Here is a 22,843-nt window from a genome sequence, read left to right on the forward strand (position 1 = left end):
ATAGGATACTTTTACATTTGTGTTATCTTCATTTGTTTCATCATTGTCCTAGAAAAGAACTCTTTCACCTTCTTAAATGTATTCTTAATTAATTTACTGGTTGGGATGCTGTTATAAACGGGATCGTTTTATTTTTTCAGATCATTAATTCACATATAGAAACACTACTGATTTTTCTATGTTAACATATTGGATTTGTTGTTTAGATCTAACAGTATTTTGGTGGAGTCTTGGGATATTATTCTTGTCTGATTGTTATGGCTAGAACTTGCAGAACTCTGTTGAATAGAATTTGTGAGTGTGGGCACCATTTATTGTTCCAGATCTTAAAGGAAAAACTTTAAATTTTCACCATCAAGATGTTGTTAGCTGTGGGCTTGTTACATATGGCCTTTATTATGTTGAGGTACATCCTTTCCTGTAACTAATGTGTTAGCATGAAAGGGTATTGAATTTCATCAGATTTTTTTTCCTTCACCTATTGAGATGATTCTTTTCCTTTCATTCTATTTCTATGACATATCATATTGATTAATTTACCTATGTTAAACAACTCTCCCCTCCCAGGAATAAATCCCACTTGATCATGGTCCATGATTCTTTTAATGTTCTGCTGAATTCATTTGCTGGTGTTTTATTGAGGATTTTGCATGTATATACTAGAGTAATATTGGCCTGTAGCTTCCTTTTCTTGTAGTGTCCTTCTCAGGCTTTCATATCAAGATAATAATTGTATATTGGCCTCATAAAATGAGTTTGGGAGTGTTTCATCTTCCTCAATTTTTTGGAGAATTTGAGGGGGATTGCTCTTTATTCTTCTTTAAATGTCTGGTAAAACTCACCAGTGAAGCCAACCAGTATTGGATATCCCTGCTTACTGATTCAAATGAAGAAAAACCCAACTTGCTTTCCAGTAATTGATATTAAGATTTTCTGTTTGTTCCCAATTTAGTCATAGTATTTTGCATGTTCCAGACAATTTTTCTTTCTAGGTGGCATACAGTTGCTTACAGTAGCCTCTTAACTTTGTCTTACTGTGGTAGCAATGGTCATGTCTTCATTTAATTTAGAATGTTTTTGATTTGGATCCTCTTTCCATTCATTAGTCTAGCTGAAAAATTGTCAATTACCTTCTTTCAAAGAAATCCTTTTAATGTTGTTAGCTTGTTTTGTTGTTTTGTTTTCCTGTCTTCTGTTTCATTTAGGTCTCTTCTAATCCTTATTTCTGACTTTGAGTTTAGCTTCATTCGGGAGCTTCCTTTTATCTTAATGTGCATGCATTTAGTGCAACCAACTTCCCTTTATAACTGCATTACTTGTTACTTACACTTTTTTTCTTTGACCCCTTAGTTGTTGAGGAAAGTTCAATTCCCATGTATTCATGAATTTTCTAGTTTTCTTTTTGTTACTGATTTCTAGTACATACCACTGTGGTTAGAGAAGATACATGATATTTCAGTCTTCCTGAATTAGCTAAAATTTGACATTTGGTCTAGATTAGAAAATATATTTTGTGTGCTTATGAAGAGTAATGTTCTGCTGTTAAGGTCTATTTGCTCTATAGTGTCCAATCTGCTTTATCCTTTTTATTTTTTTAACAGATTTATTTATTTTAGAGAGAGAGAGGTGTGGGGAGAGAGAATCTCAAGCAGACTCCCTCCTCAGTGAGGAGCCCAATGCGGGGCTCCATCTCACAATCCTGAACCAAAATCCAGAGTCAGGTGCATAATCGACTGAGCCACCCAAGTTCCCCTCCGATCTGCTGTGTTCTTATAAATTCTCTGTTTGGGGGAACCATCTATCTATTGTTGAGACTAGAGTATTAAAATTCTCAACTATTCTTATAGCAAAACAGAGCTAAATAGAGAAATGGTACTATATGTATTTAGACGCTCTGATGGTGGGTGCATAAATATTTACAATGTTTATCCCTTCTTGATGAAGTGAACCTTTTATAATAAAAAGAATATTTCTACAGCTTCCTTGTCTCATTTACCATTTTAAGTTTAATGTCTGTTTTGTCTGATGATGTATAGTTACCCTGCCTGCTTTTTTTTGGTTACAATTTGCTTGAAATACTATTTATATCCCTTCACTTGCAGCCTATGTGTGTCTTTAAGACTTAAGTGAGGCTCTTGTAAGAAGCATTGTTTTTGGATTTTGATGTTTATCCAATTCAGCCATTTTATGTCTTTTAAAGAATTTAAGCCATTTACATTTGAAGTAATTACTGATGAGTAAAGACTTACTATGGCCATTTTGGTTGTTGTCCTATGGCTAGGATATAGATCATTTATTCCTTGTTTGTCATCCTGCTGTTTTTGGGTACTAGTGTACTTTGGCTTCTATACCATGTTCCTTTGTGTAATTACTACAGATTTTTTTTCCTTGTGATTAACATAAGGCTTGCATAAAGTATTATAATTTTAAGATACTATAATCTGGAAATAACTTCAGTAGCTTTTCTAAATTTTATACTTTTGCTCGTCCCCCCCACCACCACCACCACCACTTCGGTTACTAACGTTACAGTTTATTACATATTGTCAATATTGCTTAACCAATAGCAGATTACTGTAGTTATGCTTAGTTTTACTACATTTAACTTTTCGATGGAAGTTGTAAGTAAACTAGGTGCCCCTCTTATATTATAGGATCTAACTTGGAATATGTTTTTGCCATTACCAGTGAGTTTTAAGCTACTTTCTAATTAGCATCCTTTACCACTCGAACTCCTTTTGGCATTTCTCTTAAGACAGGTTTAGTGTTGTTAATCTCCTTTATCTCTCCATTAGTGAAGGACAGCTTTGCTGGATATAGAATACTTGGTTGACATTTTTTTTCTTTGACTCTATCATGCTCTTCTAAGCCTGAAAAGTTACCATTGAGAAATCTACCGAGTCTTTGGGTATTCCCTTGTCTAAAACTTGTCTCTTTTCTCCCGCAGCTTTAGTCATTAAGAAGTGTGTCAGTGTAGCCCTATCTGGTTAAATCTATTTGGGGTATTCCAGCTGCATGGATCTGGAGGTCTATTTCTTATATTATCTGTCCCTTTCTCTTTTTCTTCTCCTGGAATTCTTATAATGCAGAATTGTTTCTTTGATTATGTCAATTTAGTCCTATAGATATGTTTTTTCCCTTTTATTCCTCTGACTTGGTAATTGCAAATGTGTTGTCTTCATGAATGTTGATTTGACATGATTATGTTTTTGAAGTTATTTAAGATTTTGAGATGGGGCGTTAGGTATTTTTTTTTAACCCTTGAACTTCTCATTCTTTTAATGCATTTTTTTATTTTACTTGTATGTGTGTGTGTGGGGGGGTTCAGTTCAAAAACTTCTCTAAGAATTACTTGTATGACAGTTCATAGGTCTCCATTTTTTTAGAATCAACTATTGGAGAATTTTACTTCTGAATCTAGGTAAGCACAGATTCTCCTTCCAGACATTATAGATTCACTTTGGCAGAGCCATTCTTCACCAGTAAGGTTTTTGGACATGTATGCTGATAAAAACCCTGGGTTGATGGGGCTTGTTGTTAGGGTCTATTTTGCCACAGGTTAACTGCCCAAGCTCTGATGTCGGGGTGGAGGGGTACTTCTGAGTAAAGTTAGATAGGACTGCTCCCTTGGTTTTCTGCTCAAGTGAAGCTGTATGATGCACTACACATTTCCGTGGGTTCTCTAATCAAGCTTGCTAGATAGCCAGGACTGAGTACTATATTCAGAGCAGATGGTACTATGAATTAGCTTCCCTGCCTCTGGCAGGGCAAAAGGGTGGGCCTTCATGGATGCACAGCATATTGTTTGGAAACCTGAATCAGGTAAGACTGTGTACTGAATTCCTTGGCCAGCTCTACCCACTCATTTTGCTCTGCTCACAAGGAAAGCCATGGGCTATGCTCTCTGTTCAAGATCCACCATAAGCACACTTGTTGGATGGTCTGTCTATGCAATTTCCTTGTGCTCTGGGTACATTTCTGGGTCAGGTGAACTGAAAGTTGTATTCAGCAATGGACAGGGATAGGATTTCCATAGCCTAGGCCCAGTATGAGAACTGGCTCCAAAGCTCCCAAGGCTTCATGTTGGGTTCTTGACAACCTGACCCATGACCTCTATTTTCAAGCTGGACAGGCCCTTGCTTTACTCTCTGCGGAATTACCTCTGCCTGTTGTACTCTCTGCTTGAGTATCATTGGGCTACACAGCTTCCAGGTGGTCTGGCCAGCCTTGCTTGGCCAGGCATGGCTACCACATGACTCAGCTCCCCTGCTTAGACAGGGGCAGGCCAGGTTGCAAGGCCATCAAACCTCTGATGACCTGGATTGGGCAGACCCACATGATGCTGCATTTCTTGGTCAGACTGTGCCAAAGCTTCTGGTTGGGACTGCTACTTGGGTGCGTACTTCAGGTAGAAACTTCTAACAAAATGTGAGTGTTGGTCATTGAAGCTCTTCTTTCCTTCTCTGTCACACTAAAAATCCCAGTGATTGAGCCACACATATTCTCCCAAAATTCTTAGAGGCAAGACTAAAACAGAGGCTTTCCAAAAGCAACCCACAATGCTTCCCAGAAGCATCCCACAACCTACAAAGCTGAAGGTCTATCCTGGGATGTCCTATCTCACTTGAAGAACTGTAGGTTCAAGGAAACCTCTCACGTGGTACTGCATCAGCCTGAGGGAGGGGCAATGGAGTCCTGTGACCATACTGTGAGGCTGCTTCTCTTACCTCTCATGCTGTCTTGGTCTCTGTGGTGCAGGGGGTTGCTTCATCCTCTTCCCTTTTTTTTTTTTTTAAGATTTTATTTATTTATTCATGATAGACAGAGAGAGAGGCAGAGACACAGGCAGAGGGAGAAGCAGGCTCCATACCAGGAGCCCGACATGGGACTCGATCCTGAGACTCCAGGATCATGCCCTGGGCCAAAGGCAGGCGCTAAACCACTGAGCCATCCAGGGATCCATCCTCTTCCCTTTCTTTTAGGACTCTCCAAAGGTGTCTGTTCCATGACTAATTGTTAGTTCTCCTTGTGCAGGGGGATCAAAGTTAAGAATGATCTATGTTGCCATCTTTGTGAAGTCACTCTAGAAATAAGAATTTTAGAGATTAGGTCAAAATGTTCAAGGTTTACCAGTTTGGGGGACCAAATAGAACACAACAATCTCAAGAAGAAATTTGTAAAGACTTTGGAGGAAGTAGACAGGTTTAAGTGGATGATTTGGGTGTAAGGGAGCACACATCTAGGAGGGGATCACAGCAGAGGGAGGTCAATAAGGTAGATTTCCTTCACAGAAAAGGATGAATCATAGCATGAGCTACTGTTGTTGTAGTGCTGTCCTTTGTACTGCTGAATCTGAGTTTCTCCCACATATGGAGAATTTTCAGCTCATGGCTTGAGTAGGAAGGGCCAGGGACAAAACCTTTCTACGTCCACCATGATTTGTCACACCCATACTATAACCCTTGCCTAGTTTCAGATTCTTGATGAAGCAGGGGAAAGCTACCATCTGATCAGGCCTGGCTACTGACAATGACTCAAAAACTAGAATATTTGATCTACTTATTGTAGCAACATGAACCTTTGGCTGAGTTCTGTTCTTTTCTCCAGCTTTAGAAGGCTTGCTGGGGGTGCTTCTTGAGGCAGGTGTATCCAAATCCTTATTGATTGCTCTTCCTGTATTCTATCTGGAAAGCTAACTTACCAGTTAGTCCTGCTGCTCAGCAATCCAGAGTTTTGGCCCATATGCCACCCAGCTGGCAGCAGAATGACCATTTCTACCATCATCCAGTTCCACAGAATTGTGACTAGAATCTGGAAACAAAAGGTCCTATTTGGGAGTTTGAGAATAGAATTCTAAGCACAAATTACAGATTTTTTTAGTAATTAGAAAAAAATTTGATTTACTGCAGTTATGATTTTAGGAGCTGCTTCCCCTCTATAGAAACGATAGCACTTCTCGGTGTGCTTTCAAAATGAAGTTGAAGACAGTCCAAGTGTCCCCACTGGTGTTTATGATTTTCCTGGGGGTAGAGAAAGAGACTCAATTTCCCAGAACATCATTTGAAAACAAATGGCATTTCACAACATGGTGTATCCACTCACTTGGAGGAATATAGGGTAGCCTATAAAAGAAAAGTGCCAGAGTTCTCTGGGCCCCACTCAGAGTAAAACAATGGACTACACAACCTGTATGAAGGGTAGGTGGTGGGTATGGGCAAACATTTCTCTAGAGATTATTTCTCCTAGGGGTATACGTAGAAGTGGACTTCCTGGGTCACAGAGTAAACTGTGTTTAACCAGTCAAGACTGCCAGAGTGCTTTCCAAGAGCCTGGGTCATTCTCCATTCCTATTAATGGTATTTGAAGAGAGTGAATCCTTCACTTTTTAATTTTACAATGGGATGATATTATCTTTTGACCCCCCTCCTCCCACCTCCAATCACCCTCCTGCCCAGTGTCTGGCAAACAACCATCTGTTCTTTGTATCTGAGAGCTTGTCTTTCTGTTGGTTTAGATTCTACATTTGTCTTTCTCCATCAGACTTAATTCACTTAGTAGAATGCCCTCAAGGTCTATCCATGTTGACACAAATGACAAGATTTCATTCTTACTGTTGGATAATATTCTACTGTGTATATGTACACGATGCTGTCTTTTTCCACCTACTTACCCATGGGCACTTAGGGGGTTCTTATATCCTGGCTATTGTAAATAAGGCTGCACTCAACATGGGGGTTCACTTGTGTTTCATCTTTCTTAGATACTCAGAACCAGAGCTACCATATGATCCAGCACTTCTATTTTTAGTTTTTTGAGGAACCTCCATGCTGTTCTCCATAGTGGCTATACCCATTTACACTAATAGTGCACAAGCATTCCCTTTTCTGGACTCCCTCATCAAACTTTTTTTTGCTAGTAGCCATTCTATAAAGGGAGAAGTGTTATTTTGTTTGGCTTGAGTTTGTATTTGGTTTGCAAGGTCTATTCAAATCCTCTGCCTGTTTTTAAATCAGATTGTTTCCTTTTTTTGCTATGGAATTGCAGGAGTTTCTGCATTTTATTATATAGTAACCTTATCAAATTTATGATATGCACAATTTTCTCCCATGCAGTAGAGTGTTTTTTTTTTAATTTTGATGGTTTCCTTCATGGTACAGATGCTTTTTAGTTAGAAATAGTCTCAACTAGTTTATTTTTGCTGTAGTGGCCTTTGTTTTTGAAGTTAAGATTTTTTTAAAAGCATCACAAAGACTGAGATCAAGGAGTTGATCACCTATGTTTTCTTCTGGGAGTTTTATGGTTTCACATATTACAGTCAGGTCTTTAATCTATTTTGAGTTTGTTTTTGTGTATGGTGAAAGTTAGTGGGCAAGTTTCAATCTTTCATGGGAGGCTAGCCAGTTTTTCAGTACTATATTGATGAGATAATCCTCTCCACATCGATGACAAATGTGGAATGTACAATTAATTGATCATATATGCATGGGATTTATTTCTGAGCTCTCTTGTTCCAATGACCTCTGTACCTATTTTATTCCCATACCAAACTGTTTGGATGACCATAGTTTTGTAAGACAATTTGAAATCAGTGAGCATGATGCCTCAGGCTGTATTGTGTATTCAGGGTCATTTGTAATTCTATATACATTTTAGGACTCTGTTGTATTTCTGTTAAAGATGGCACTGGAGTTTTGATAGAGATTGCACTCAGGTTATAGATTGCTTTCAGAAGTATGGACATTTCAAGAATATGAATTTTTCCACTCCTATGACCAGAGACTATCTTCTCATTTGTTGATGAAAAAATTTGATGCAGATGTTTTCATTTTCACCTCCTTGATTAAATTTATTCATAGGTATTTCATTTCTGATTCAAAAGTCATTGGCTTTTAAATTTCTATATTTCATTATTTGTGTATAGGAAATTCAACTGGTTATAGAATATGGATTGTGTATCATGCAACTTGACTGAATTCATTGATTAGTTCTAAGAGTTTTTTTTGGGGGGGGGTCTTTAGGATTTTTTATGTGTGGTGTCATTTCTTCTGCAAATGGTTTTATTTGTTCCTTTTCCATTTGGGTGCCTTCTTTTTCTTGCCTTGTTGGTCTGGCAAGGACTTGCACTACTATGTTGAATAAAAGTGGTGAGCAACAACATCCTTCCTGATTTTGGAAGCAGAGCTTTCAGCTTTTCACCACTGAGTAGGACATCACCTGTGAACTTGTCACATGTGGCCTTTAGGATGTTGAGGTTCATTCCCTCAACCTGGTCGAGAGTTTCTATCATTCTTCACAGGATGATTGTATGCTCTCTGCTTATGTGGTGCATCACATCGATGAGCAGATGGTGAATCATTCATGCCTCCGTGGAATAAAGCACTTGATCTTGGTGTATGATTGTCCTTTTGCACTGCCTAATGGTTTGCTAATATTGTCCTGTGGGGTTTATGTTCATTAGGGATATTGGCCTAGTTTTCTTATGGTGCCCTTGTTTTGAAATCAGAGTAATGATGGCCTCATAAAAGGTACAGACACTTCCCAGTGAGCTTGAAATTTTTTGGAGAGTTTAAAAAGGATTGGTATTAATTCTTCTTTCAATATTTGATAGAATCCACCAGTGAAGCCCTCTGGCCTTGGACCTTCCTTTATTGGGAAGTTTTAGTTACTAATTCAATCTCCTTACTAGTAATTGGTATGTTCTTATTTTCTATTTCTTCACCATTTTGGTTTGGTAGGCTTGATGCTTCTAGTAATTGCTCTATTTCTCTTTGTCTGGGGAGTGTAGTTAAATCAAAGAAACAGGTTTTAGATTTCTTGGCCTTTACTCTTTTCCCATCAGTCTCCAGTTCTTTCTCTCGTTCCCTGAGGCGTAAAGCTGTTACATATTTTTGTTTCTGGTATTTATCACCATGAAAAAAAAACAACTTAAATTTACGTAAGAGAGATAACGTTTATACCATCTTAGCCGTGTGTAAGCATAGAGCTGAGCATGTACATTCACTTTCTTATATAACCTGTGTCAGGAACTCCTTTCATTCTGCAAAACCAAAACTATCTGTTAACTTTATTTTCCCCTCCCTCACAGCCTTTGGATTATACCATTTTACTTTCTGTAGCTGTGAAATGGTCTTTTTGTGACTAGTTTATAGCACGTCAAGGTTCATCCATTGGGAGGATGTATCCTAATTTTTTTTTGGACCTGAAGAGTCCATTTTATTATGTCTACACCACATTTTGGTAATCTCCTCAGCAGTGGATGGATCTTTGCATTGCTTCCAACTTTTTTTTTTTAGATTTATTTATTTATTTATTATTTGAGGCAGAGACACAGACAGAGGGAGAAGCAAGCTCCATGACTGGAGCCCGACACAGGACTCGATCCCGGGACTCCAGGATCGCGCCCTGGGTCAAAGGCAAGCGCCAAACCGCTGAGCCACCCAGGGATCCCCTGCTTCCAACTTTTAAAAGCTCTTGGAAATGCTGCAGCTATGAACATAAGTGTACAGAAAATACTGAGTCTCAGCCTTTCGTGTACAAAAGAACCTCCCAAGCAGCCACCTTTAAGTGCCTATTGAAAGGCCCTGTCCTGCTGTAGGTCCAGGGTGGAGTTTAGAAGGGTGTAAGCCACTCAGGTAACACTGATACAATGTTAGGAGTACACCCCTTGGGCCCTGGAGTATAATCTGATTAGTACCACCCCTCTCTAATGCCCCTTTAGCAACATACAGTATGGAGAAGACAAGTTTGATTTCTGTCTTCCTTTCCTTAACACATTTTTCATACAAACTGTTTTCCAGTTACTGCTGGGTCCTTCAAGATCAAATGAAACTGAAATATAAGGTTACATGTAAAGCCCAGCAGTACCCGTCATAACCTTTGGAAAGGGCAGGAACAATTGTTCAGAATCAGGCATGCAAAGATATGAACCGGAGATAAACTGGAATACAGTGCCAGTAGAAAGGTTCTGATGAAGGAAGAAAGAAACGGTGGTCAGAGTTTCTCTTGGGAATTCAAAGTTTTCACTGAACTTCTGAATACTGGCTGATGTCCAAGGCTGGCAGCTAAATCAGAAACCTATTTATCAGGACATTCCTGTGAGCTTTCACCCTCAGTGTACTGTGTAACCTTGGGCTACTTACTTAAACTGCACCGTCCTACCTAGTAATGATCTTCTAAGTTTAATAAGAAAAACTCTAGTTTCTGACTAAAGCACAGGCTTCTCCCTGATGTCTGCCTATGCAAGTAAGAGGTTCAGTATTTTTAACAATAAGAGCATGGTGCTATGGTTGAAGGTAAAATACTGGGAGGTAATGGCTCCGAAAATACAACAAAGAAGGATAAAGGGTGAGGGGTTTGAATTGGTCATTAAGATTTAGGCCAGGGGCTCTACATGTCCCTGAGCATACATAGGTGTAGGGCATGAGCGGCCTCACGAAGAGTGGATTGTGATTCAGCCAGATAAAGAATCACTTATGGCATACAAACTTGCCTCTGCCCTGAATCTAAACAACTAGATGCTAAAATAATACTGTCTAAAACCTTGTATATCTGTCATTCTGTAGAGAGACAGAGGCATACTTAGTTTTATTTATTTTTTTGGCATACTTCGTTTTATTGCAACCCTCTATCAAGCCTGTCTATGGGCACCATTTTTCCAACAGTAGTGGCTCACGTTGGATTCACATTTCAGTAATCCTTGCACTACTTAAACCTTTTTCATTATATTTGTTACGATGGTCTGTGAACATGATCTTTGATAATCCTCTTGTAGCTAGCTCCTTTAGTGTCGTCTCTCAAATGAAGTCGTCCAGTAGGTCTTCACTATGCTTCTACAGGCCAAGAGCAAGGCTTCTTGCACCCCCCAGTCAAGTTGTGAATGCACCAGAATAGTTCTTGACAGAAGTTAAAAGTGCTATTCCAGTGAACACACGAATGACAAGAAAGTTCAAACAGCTTATTGCTGATAGGGACCAACACTTAGTGGTCTGGATGATCGAAACAGCCACCACATTTCTTCAGACAAAAGCATAAGTGAGAATACAGCTGCAGAAGCAAACCTCATGAGCCAACTTCAGCTGGCTTTAAGGAAAGAAGCCCTCTCCATAACAGAAAAGGCAAAGAGAAGCGTCAAGTGCTCATTTACCATTCCAAAAATCCTAGGGGCCTTACAAAGTATGCTACCTATATTCCACTTGTGCTCTAGAAATGGAGCACCAGCACCTCCTCAATGACGGCAGGTCTGCTTACAACATGGTGTACGGAGTATTTTTAAACCCCCTGTGGAGCCCTACGGCTCAGAAAAAAAGATTGCTTTCAGAGCATGATTGCTTATTGCCAATGCACCTGGTCACCCAAGAGCTCTGTTGGAGATGACACTAAATGAATGTTGTTTCCATGCCTTCTAACTAAACACTAAGGAGTCCTTGCTACTCTCAAACCTTCTATATTGTAAGGCTATATATTCCACAGATAGATAAAGATTCCTCTGGGCCCAGAAATTGACAGCATTTTGAAAAGGATGCCACCTTCTAGATAGCACTAAAAACATTGGTGACTCATGGGAAGAGATCAAAATATGGTATTGACATCAGGAGGACTTTGATGGGTTCAGGACTTCCATGGAGAAAGTAATCGGGGAGAGGTGTATAATAGCGAGAACACTCCAAGATGGAGTGAACTGCTACAATCTCATGATAAAACCTGAATGGAACAGGAATTGTTTCTTAGAGATAAGCCAAGAAAGTGGTTTGAGGGGAAATATACTCATTATTAGGATGCTGTTAAGACCGCTGAACTGACAACAAACGACGTACAATATACCACAGTGGACAAAGCAGTGACAGGGTTTGTGAGGTTGGACTCTAGTTGTGAAAAAAAAGTTCTACTGTGGGTAAAATGCTCTCGAAGAGCATTGCCTGCTACAGAGAAATTGTTTGTGAAGGTGCTGAGTCCACTGATGCTGCTGCATACGTCATTGTTGTCTTAAACTGCCAGCCACCTCAACCCTCAGCATCCATCAACATGGAGGCAAGACCCTCCACCAGCATTCAGATGTGCATTTTTAAAGACTTACATGTGCTACAAAACCAGAAAATGAATCTGACTTGCTCTACTACAATATTCACTTTAGTGAGGTGGTCTGGAACTGACCCCGTGGTATCTCTGAGGTATGCCTGTAGGGCTGGCCTCATGGCCACCATGATCAATCTTCTGTAGCACAAGGTATCAGAGTACCTGGGAATCAAGAAGGAAAGAGCTTTGCTTCAGAGTCACTATTAAATCTCATCAGTTGTTTTCTATGTTAAATGATAAAAGCGTATGGTGTGGTTATTGATTAGCATAAAACTTAAAATTCATCTAGAACCCAATCACTGTTTACTTCTGCAGAGTACCTGGGGGAGGAGCAAGAGAGTGTCCAGGTTAGTAGTTCAAAGCCACTGTCACTAGTACAGACTGAACAAATGTTTGAGCAAAGTACTCAACCATTTGGTGCCTCCGTTAGCTTCCCAGTAAATTTTTTCATGTACTAGCACCTACCTCATGGATAAAATAAGTTAGAATATAACAGGGCACTATGTGAATACCTTAATAGGGTAACCATTTAACTGTTAGTTTATTATTACTATTCTCACAGCAGGGTCTGGTATGCCTGGCCCTTCTACATACATTTTCTCATTTGAGCCTCTGTAAACAAAGCTCTGTAAACAAAGTAAGGCACAGGTCATAAATAATGTGACACTGAAAATGTGACTTGGTAGTGGAGTTAGAGTTCCCATCTTCTGACTGATAATCTGTCCCACTCAGCATACCAGGGCACCCTCTTCTCTAGAAGACGGTTAGAAGCCGGTGTTATTTTCCTGGTCAAGCCCCTGGGAGCATTCTGGCTCTGGGGATTTAGGATCATTTTACTGACATGACATTGTACAGTAGCAGTAGGGTGTATCTCAAAGCCCAGATTTACGGCAGCTCATTTGACAAAGGCTTACCTGGATTACTACCTTGTCACAATGGCCCTGTGCTCGCTTCTGCAGCACATATACTGAAAACATTTGCCACAATGGCCAAGTCTTTAATGATATCTTAAAACGCAGTGCCTTCCTAAACAGCACTCGTAAGGAAGCTAAGTGTCAGTAGAAGAGATGAGAGCATTGAATCTGGGCATGAAACCTTTGTGCCCCACGATGGGATGTTTGGTGTCCGGAGTCTTATTCAGGGATGTTAACTAATTCAGTGAGGTCTTAGTATCTGGTGACCTACAGCAGCCCTCACTCAGCCCCGGGAAAATCCCCAATAAGACACAAATAGTTCTGATATCTTCTCAATAAGGATGTTGTTTAGATCCATCCCGGAGTTCTCCAAAATCGGGATCAAAGTATTGTAAGACAAGTGACAGAGCACTATAGATTGTTAAAAAAAAAAAAAAAAAAAATCAGGAAAGTGAATTGTGTTAGTGTTTTCTGCTGAGAAATCCAGATCCTTAGAGAGCTATATAAGCACCCTACACAGAGATGAATGAAAGCAATACTACAAGCCAATGAAGGTCTGAAATATCCAGTGGTATTTTACAGAAATGGGTCCCACTCATGCTCCCTTAGCTCCAATTTCGCAATTATTCACCTGTATTTTAACAAAATACACGACAGCCAATGGAAGTCAAGCTCAAGTATACTCCTCTAACTCATCGTCTCTCATAACTCAATTAGAAATTTAAACTCAAGAGAAATACTTTGTGGTGGTTTGTCCTTCAGCGTTATTTAACAAAAAATATGTATTTCTGGCTTGGCAGAGGGTTTAGGCAGGACTGTAAAATATGAATTTTTTTTTTTTCCCTCCCTCGGTCCCAGGAGCGGAGATGAAACCACATGATGTAATCATTCTGAATCCATGTGGCTCCTCTGAGATAGGGCCAGATGTAACCAGAAGGATTTATAGGGCGTAAAATTCAGAATGTATGAGGAAAGCATTTTTGCATCCTGCCCAGTACATCCTAAATCAAAGTCCCTTGAATGGACTAGGGAGGTTGTCATGGTAACCAACTGGCAAGCTGAGCCCAGGGAATGTGAAGGCAAACAATAGAGTGATAAGATTGTGTACAGAACAGCGGGCAGGGGCTGCTTCTGCCCAGGTACAGTGACGGACACGTGGGTAGACGGGTGCAACCGTGAACCTGCAGTTTTTGTGCTTTCTTGCAATTCGGGCATCTCGCGTGAAATGTATCAGGTGTAAAAACACTGCTACTGATAGAGAACAGAAGCCCTACAAAAATCCACACCAATAGGTGGATGCAATGGTAGACAAAGCCACGGTGGGCTGTTCCCCTAACGGGGCACGAAAATTTCCAAAAGGAGGTTGAAGCACTGCACGTTTGAGGTAAGGCCACTGACGCTTTAGTGCCACCTTGTGTCCAGTTCGTTAGCGATTGCAAATTTACCTAAAGCCCACTCTCGGGCCTTGGTGGGCCCGGTAGGCCCTGTAGCAACAGAATATACAGATGAAGTCTTCTAAGCCACAGGTTAATGAAAACATGTTAACACCTTGGGTCGAATCTGAAATGGGGTAAGGAAACTATGCCAAGTAACAGGTCAGAGAAAAGATTCCAAGAAGCTTCCTGGGGGCCAGGAGTTGGAGGGAGGGAGGGAGGAAGGGCAAAGACCCACTTCGGGTAGAGGATTCTTAATATTGCCCTTACTAAACTTTTGCAAAGAGATTTGGGGTTTGTGGCTCTTTCAGCCACGCTGGGAGCACAGATACATTGATAGGGAAAAATAAAACGTCAACATAACCACGACTAGAAGACTTGGTCGCAAGAGGACACCACTTGTTCACACCATGTCTTAGGCTCACCTCTTCAGTCTCGCCCCATCCCTGGGGAAAACCATGATCAAGTCCCATGTACCGTCGCATACAGTGTAAAATGACCAAGCTGTGTTGCTCTTTGTTTCCTCCAGGGTTTGAATTTTTTGAAACCAGTGCCAAGGATAACATTAATGTCAAGCAGACGTTTGAGCGCCTCGTGGATATCATCTGTGACAAAATGTCAGAGAGTTTGGAGACGGATCCGGCCATCACTGCCGCCAAGCAGAACACAAGACTCAAGGAAAGCCCTCCTCCAGCACAGCCCAACTGTGGCTGTTAATGTCACCCCCCCCCCCCACACACACACACAGGCAGCTTGAGGGGCACATCACCAACCAACAGCATTTCCAAATGGTCGATTAACCTTCATCTCTACTGCCTAGTGATGATATGAGGGAAATCTTTGATGTCAATGGCTCATACATGCATTCAATTCGTGGGAAGATTTCCTGTGTTAATATGTGGCAACTATGTGATCTCAAATTTATAAGGACTATCCATCTATAAACATCTGGTATTTGCATGTCCTTTGTTACTTGTCTTTGTAGGCTCTTTATGTTTCAGATTTTTCTCAAGATTAAGCTACTGCTGGGACCTCAGACTGTAATTTCACTCCAACTGACTTTTGTGCCACGGGTTCATATTTGCCATTTGCTTGTGAGGATGATAACCAAGGAATTGCCTGTGTGTGTGGGCAAGAGGAGATCTCAGGAGACCGTCATGGGTACTGTTCAGGAAATGTGTCTGGTTTTCAGTGTTGTTCATAACAGAGACGACCATTGACGATAAAGGAATTGAAATATTGTGTTTGAAACCCTTGCAAATCGTCTGATTAAATCTAGTTTGAGTCTGGTGAATCTTAAATGATCATGTTACCCGACCGGAACTAGATTTAATCAATCTTCCTAATTTAGTTATGGAAGTAAACAGTGGCCCTAAGGCAGGGCTCGTGGTGCCACTATTTCTGCCCAACGTTCTAAATAGTTGAGGGCATGGCCGGGACAAACTGACGGGCATCGGCTGAAGGTATTAGGTGAAGAGTAATTTACCCAGAAGGGTAGGATTCACTGCAGACTTCTCAAAGGACTGAGTTCCCCCGTACCTTCATAACTGCTGCCCGTTAGACACACACCATCCCCACCACGTTCTGGAACTATCGCTAAGGCACGGAACAGAGGTCAAGTTGAAGCTTGTTAGAGCCCCTCCTACCATGAGATAGAGACTGGTTTCCCCAACCAGTGCCTACTCTTCAAACCTCACCCTGCTTCTTTTACCCAACAGATTAATTTAAACCATATCCCAATGGCACAAAGGTTGAGGAAAAGACTATTAGAAGTAAGTTGAACAAACCCTTGAGGACACCAGAAGTGATTTGTTGAAGGGGAGGGGCCATTTTTTTCTCCCAAATTTCCTAAATACCATCTGAGCACAACAAGCCAACACCTCTCACCAGCTGTTCTGACTGAACTGCAGAAGCAAGCTGGCATCCTGCCCCATGCACACTGCTGGACGGTGCTAAGAATTTAGACAGCAGACAGAGCGTGGCAGATGGGGGACAGAGTCATTAGGGTGACTTGATTCCTAAGTGAGAAGATAACACTTAACAGAAGAGTACTGATGGGATGTTTTAAACATACCCAAGTCATTTCTCACCTTGAGCTTCAGATTTGTGCATCGGAATACATTTCCACTTTGGCACCCTGCCAGGCAAGCCTCAGCCTACCAAACCCAGAATGTTAGACTAGAGTTTAATAGGCCAACAAATGTCAGAAATCACAGGACTAACAGTGAGGGGAAAGGGAAGCCGGGTGGCAAGTTTGCAACAGAAGCCTCTTTTGCATGACTATACGGTGTTTCTATAACTGCACAAGCATGTGGCCATGTTGAGCACTAGAACTCTCTCACTCACTTGGGCAATGTAGGCTGAAGCAATCAGGCCAGGAAAACTTTCCTGTCCTCTGAGTCTCATCTCTCTCTCTCTCTCTCTCTCTCACTCACACACACCGTCAAGGACCTAATTATGGTGGGCAGAAAGCTCTTACAAGCACCTTCTGCTCTGTATTATCACATAGGGGAAAGCAAAAGCAGGGTGAGGAAAGTGGAAGGTTAAAGAGCTGAGTTTTAACTGCATAAACCCCTTCCCTGAAAAACTCATTGCTGATTAAATTAATTGGTCCCAAGACCAACAGACCGAGGCAGGAGCCTCCCTGACCGTGTCAAACCTGCCTACCTTCAACTACCTTAGTGCCAGGCAGGGAAGCGTGATGCCCAAGGGGCATGAGCAAGGAACTTCAGATACTTGCTCTTTCGCAAACCTCGGTGGAAGTGGGGCCCTCCTAGTTCATTCTGTGTTCTGAAGCACCGCCCCTGGGGTGAATTTCCTTGAGAAGTTTCCAGAGTGGATTATCACAGACCTCAAGTACATGCACACCTATCTTCCTGCTCGAAAGCTTATTCCCTACTCCCTCTAGTCCTAAATTCATGAAGACATTTTAATTTTAAAATTACATTTTGGTTATAAGAGGTAATCCTGCAGGGTTACCTGAGCTTCTGTGGTCATCAAACTGTATTAAAAATCGCAGCCGTGTAACTGGAAGGTTTTTCAGCCATTTTGCCACCAACACACTTAACCTCCTAGGTCCTCTCCATCTCCTACAACAGCCTAAATAACCTCTAGTCATTTTCCCCAGTGGCCTACCTAAATTTGTATCTTGAAGATCGAGAGACCTTAAAAAGTACACACTTGTCTAAGTGTGTTCGCTTTTAACATTCATCTTCTATTTGATGCAATTCAGTTTTTCAAGAAGGCATCGCTCTGCTGCCCATCTTCTCACCACCCTCACCCCTGCAAGGACTTTTAGAAACAAACCCTGACTGCTGAGCACGGACTCCCAAGAGCTTTGGTGGCGGTACATTCCTATCCGTTCTTAATGCCCTTGACAACCCGGGCTGGTAAATTCTTCCCCTACATAGCTATCCTCAGAGCCCATGGGCAGTTAGTTTGGGGAGATGTGAATGGGTGTACAAGGTGCATGACCTTTCTGCAGATCCTAAGATGACAGTGTAAATGCTGCATCCCAGGTTTGGGGGCCTGAGAACAGTTGCCCTGGACAGTGGATCAGTTCTCCCCTCCTGCCTGCCCCTCCCCAGAACAGCTTCTACTGCCTTGGTGAACTTTTCAGCGGGCTCTTGGAGTTACTGCCACTGAGATCCACCTCGAGTCAGGATCCCTTCGCTGCCTGGCAAAAAAGTGCTAAGATTTTTGTTTGTAACGTGAGTGATGAGGATGCCTCCAGTGGCAGCAGAGGCCTGCAGCATCGTTAGGATAATGGTGAGGCATAGATTCTAAAAATTATAACCAAGCTTCTACGAGACACTGATCTACTCAAACACATAGTATATACATTGCATCTGCTTCACTCTCATCCAGATTATAGTCCTCTTTTTGAGCACCCTGGTCATTTTGGAGGGACCAATTTAAACCTCCAATTCTAACTAAGTCAATGCTGAAAATAGACTTTCACAGTTTTTTTTTAAGTAAGATATTCCACTAGGAACTGAACTTCCATAAAAGCCACAGGAGTTTGGGAGTCTGTGATCAGAGGCTCATCATGATGGGCTCGGTCCTTGGCGTATGTTCCTGCACAGTGAGTACGTTCTATGCTGTCCCTGGTTGACCATGTGGCATTTGTCAGACTGTATTTAAAATGTATCTGGAATTACACAGCTCTCCCAAGGCTGAGGTAGCAGCTGTATGTGGAAAACTGGGAGCTAAATCCTTGAAGTCAGGACTAAAACCCTTTGAGATGGAAAAGTGTTGCTTATTTGCATATACTACTGGAACACTCCACCAGGTGCGGTTGGTGTGGCATACCTAGGAGGGGGTCTGTCTGTGTCTGTAGCCTCTCTCTCCAGGACTTAGAGAGTGTGCATGACTGGTAACGCACACTGTTCCTCGTGGGTGTGGTAGGTCAAGGTGGCCAGTGAGCCACTTGACCCACATGGCCTTTCTCTTCACCCCCTGGAAGATCCGACCACTGCAGCACTGCTTCACTGGGCCTGTGTGTGTCTGCTACCTGTGCTTGCATAGTTTCCCAGTAAAATGGGAAAGTCATTCCGATGAGCTAAACCCGGTGGGGTCAAGTTTTCTGGATTGCTTTGTGTTTTAAGTGATTTTTTTACCAAAGCCATTTAAAGACAAACCTGTTTTCTATTCGGGAATGAATTGGGACAAATTGGGTCAAAGATAAAGTTTATGATGAGAAAAAAAATATCTGTTTCCCTCTAAGGCCCCTAAAGGGCTCCAGGTTCTAGAAATCTAATATCCCCTAAGGAGGCAGCAACAGGTTGGGGTAATTTAGCTAAAATATATGTACTTATTGTTACTGCTATTTCATGCATAAATGTAGTTTGTCTTAAAAACCTTGACAGAAATGCTTGACACTCCAATCAACTCATCATTCCCTTTGGTAGATTAAAATATGTACACTTGGGCCACTCACAGGGTGTTGCCCCTCCCAAAACACACACACACACACACACACACACACACACCTGTTTGATGAAGGGAAATCTTCATATATGGTGCTTTCTCAGTGCTTGGGAAAAAGGAGCTTTTGCTGGGTTCCGACTATAACTCACGTTTTGTTTCAAAAGGTCTACAAAACAGATTCTTTACATGGATTTGTAGGTTTGCACACATGATTTTCATGAAGAATCGAGAAAAATGCATTTCATGAACATTCTAGACAAAGAAGGATTTCAAAACCTGTCAGAACATCTAGCTGGTAGACAAACTGAACTCTCCAGCTGTGGTTCTCTTCTACTTCCTGCTATTATATTTCATTTCCATTTTTAAAGCAGTCTCCTCTCACTGAGTGACAGGACAAAGAATAGGAAGTGAGACTCAAATTTCACCATTTACCTGCCATCAGCACTATTGTTGGTGGAGTTTCAACCAGTCATTATTTGCTGAAATGAGGTTGGGGGGCTGGGTGGTTTACCTGTGTATTTTCATTCACCTGTGTTCATACTTTCCTCCATAGTGGACAACTGAGAGTTGGCTGTGTTTTTTTTTTTTTTTTGGCCATATTTCCATATTCATGTATGGGGCTAGGGATTGCTTAGGTTCATGAATGCTGTTCTTATAGACACAGATGGTACGTGAGCCACACAGGCACCCAGCCTTTCAGGGACGTGAGCATGACATCCATCCATCTAGTGGTTCCATGCTCCTCATGCCAGTGAAATTTGGGGATTGTTTGCCGTATCAGTAGGATGGTTCTCCATGCATTGTTTCATCATCCCTAGGATGTGTGCTAAATGAAAACTTCCTGTAATTCCTGTTAATATATTGTTGATGTCAGATGTGATGTGATACCGTTGGACTGTCCAAATGTACAACTATTTAATGGTGTTTGTGGAACTGAAGTGTCTTAAATGTTGCATGAAATATGTTATAAAAATAGATTTGTTTTCTATTTTTCAACACCTCATAATTGAGGGTTCATGGGCCAATAAGTGCAATATTTAATGACTTACTCAGTGTATATAAACTAGCGTGAAAGAGTGAATTATAATGAATGTGTGAGATGCTTTGATGGCTGTGTAACTTATTCCAATTATTTCTTGTAGCTGTATTTGTCTAGTGGTGCAATTTATACAGTAAATACCTTATTGGTGTCATGTGAAACTCCTCTGTGCCTATTTCAAAATAATTCTTTTCCTATAAAACCAAACACTTGGTATCTGCAAATATATGTCAATTTTGCGCTTTAGAATTGTGGATTTTATTTTTAAGACAGGATGGATGTTCATTTATTTTATATAGGCATTCCCTTCTTAAATTCAGAATTCTCTTATAAGAGGCTAATTTAGATACCTAAGAAATAATATGCACATAAGGTAAAATCATATTTATTCTTCTCAGAAATGTTGATCACATGTTCTATGTCCTAAGAATTCTTCTTGCATTTGTGTGTATATTTTGTTGTTCAGCCTTGTATTTTGTTTGCACATTTAACATTGTCAACCCTGGGAATTCTAAAGTACTGACGTCTTTTTAGGTTGTGGTGACTGTTATATTCACTTTCAATTCTCAATTGTCCACATTGGTGATATAGGAAAAGCAAAACTCAAAATTCTTAAGTTGCTTTGGTATTTCAACAGAAACCCATATATTCATCCTCAAACCCCCTTGGTTAATCTTACAATTTGGTGGCCTAGGACTTCAATGTGATGCAAAATTTAAAAATTAAAAACATAAGTAGGCCTGGTTGCTCAATTACCAAAAACTCTTGAGAGTTTGTTTATATGAAATTTAAAGTAGGTCACCTACCTAAAATTCCTATTTGCCATTTTAACTTTTAAGGCAAAACACTCATTTTAATACTATGCTTTGCCTTTTCATTTAGCAGAGTAACTCAGAATACTGTTAGAAAGAAAAGGTAGGACTTGTTCACTAAAAATGATGAAAACAGTTGGTTTTAGATAACTTTGACCATCTGTACATCATATGAAGCCTTACGTTCTTTCTCCAGCAGTTGCCTGAGATTGCCATGTGAGGATGTGCCAATCATATTAAGTGGCTTTGGACTACCACCAGTGGCCCTATTTTAAATAGGATAGCATGAAATTCATACTCAGCTCTCAAACCAACTAAAAAAGTCAAGCGAATGTGGGAACAGCAGGGAGAGGAGGGACGACTTTGTGCCAAATTTTAAAAAAGATAAATTATTCTAATGTTGGCCACATGTTAACGTTTAAGAGTGTGTTTAAATGTTGAGTTAGTCAGCATTGTTATTGAATCCCATGTGCTCAGTGCTGTGGGAATCCAACAGGGAAGAGGGATAGTTCCTACCCCTAATAAACCTACTGGAGAACCAGGAGGAAAACCAATACCCGGATGTTATGTACATGCTAAATTAAGGCTCGATAGAGGAGCCTAGAGACTGAGGGACCTCTAACACCTGGAAAACTCAAGAATGTGCCAGCAAGACTGTTTGCCAGACGATAAATAGGAAAGGTCCCATTATGTTCCCCTATGAGTGAAAAGGTGACAGAGGAGGCAGCTAAAGATCCTTGCTTTCTCTAGAGAGCCCAACTGGTCCTGTAAAACCCACCCCATTACCCATTGGGCTCTCTTGCTTTTGTCCCCATGAAGAAGACAAGCTAGAGCATCGACACGACATACTCCTCTGTGCGGAGCACCCCCAGACTGCACAACAAAATACAAACTGCTTTAAAGTCACATTAGAATGGTTGATTTAGACATTTTGCCCATGCACCAAACCACGAAACATCATGTGATCCAATGTCAATGAAACAGATGTGTGCGCAGAGATTTTCCTGTAGTTCCATGTTTCCCATCAAGGGTGTTGGGCAACGCGCAGATGAAGACCTTCCTTTGTAACCGGGCACTTTCTGGCTTCTCAGTGACTATACTGTGGAGCTCTTCTTCAGAACATATTAACAGCTTAGTGCTTTCATATAGTGATTGTGACATTTAGTTGAAAACTAACAGCTGCACAGCAAATATCGTGACTCTTTCTGTGTCCACAGGAGCTCTTGTCTGGGTTTAAAGCTACAAAGTATTCACATTGTGAAGTTTTAATTCTCTTTATTGAAATTAATTGTGTAAAAACCTGTATGTGCTCTATTAGGTATTAAGTTTGTATGTGAATTCTGTATGGAACGTGGTTTTTGTTCTTTGGGTTTATCTGGTTTTATTTTTTGGAGATTACAATAAATATCTAAGAGACTATATTCCTGAATTTCTCAGCCTTAGTCTGATAAATTCTTTCATTGCCTTTCATTTTGTATTACTTTTGGTCTTTGGATACCCATTTCTTGTTACTTGCCTCTCCTATAACCCTAGGGACAAAGATGAGCTTGAACTAAAAAACTATGAACACATTTTTAGTTTAGGCTCTGGCTTTTTAACATGTGGACTTAGGCATAGGACTTAACCCTAATATATGTAATCTTT

At 40.8% G+C, this 22,843-nt stretch overlaps 1 protein-coding gene across 2 annotated transcripts in view; it reads left to right on the top strand.

Annotated features, from left to right (window-relative positions):
• Nucleotides 1-22,628, top strand: part of RAB3C (RAB3C, member RAS oncogene family) — a 270,897-nt gene extending 248,269 nt beyond the window's left edge. For both annotated transcript variants that reach the window (XM_026018988.2, XM_026018980.2), the window contains exon 5: nt 14,949-22,628. In XM_026018988.2, coding sequence (XP_025874773.1) covers nt 14,949-15,136 — 188 coding nt within the window. In that variant the 3' untranslated portion in view covers nt 15,137-22,628. The remainder of the gene's footprint in view (nt 1-14,948) is intronic.
• The last annotated feature ends 215 nt before the right edge of the window (nt 22,629-22,843 follow it).

The sequence above is a fragment of the Vulpes vulpes genome, chromosome 2, assembly GCF_048418805.1.
Source record: "Vulpes vulpes isolate BD-2025 chromosome 2, VulVul3, whole genome shotgun sequence".
NCBI lineage: Eukaryota > Metazoa > Chordata > Mammalia > Carnivora > Canidae > Vulpes > Vulpes vulpes.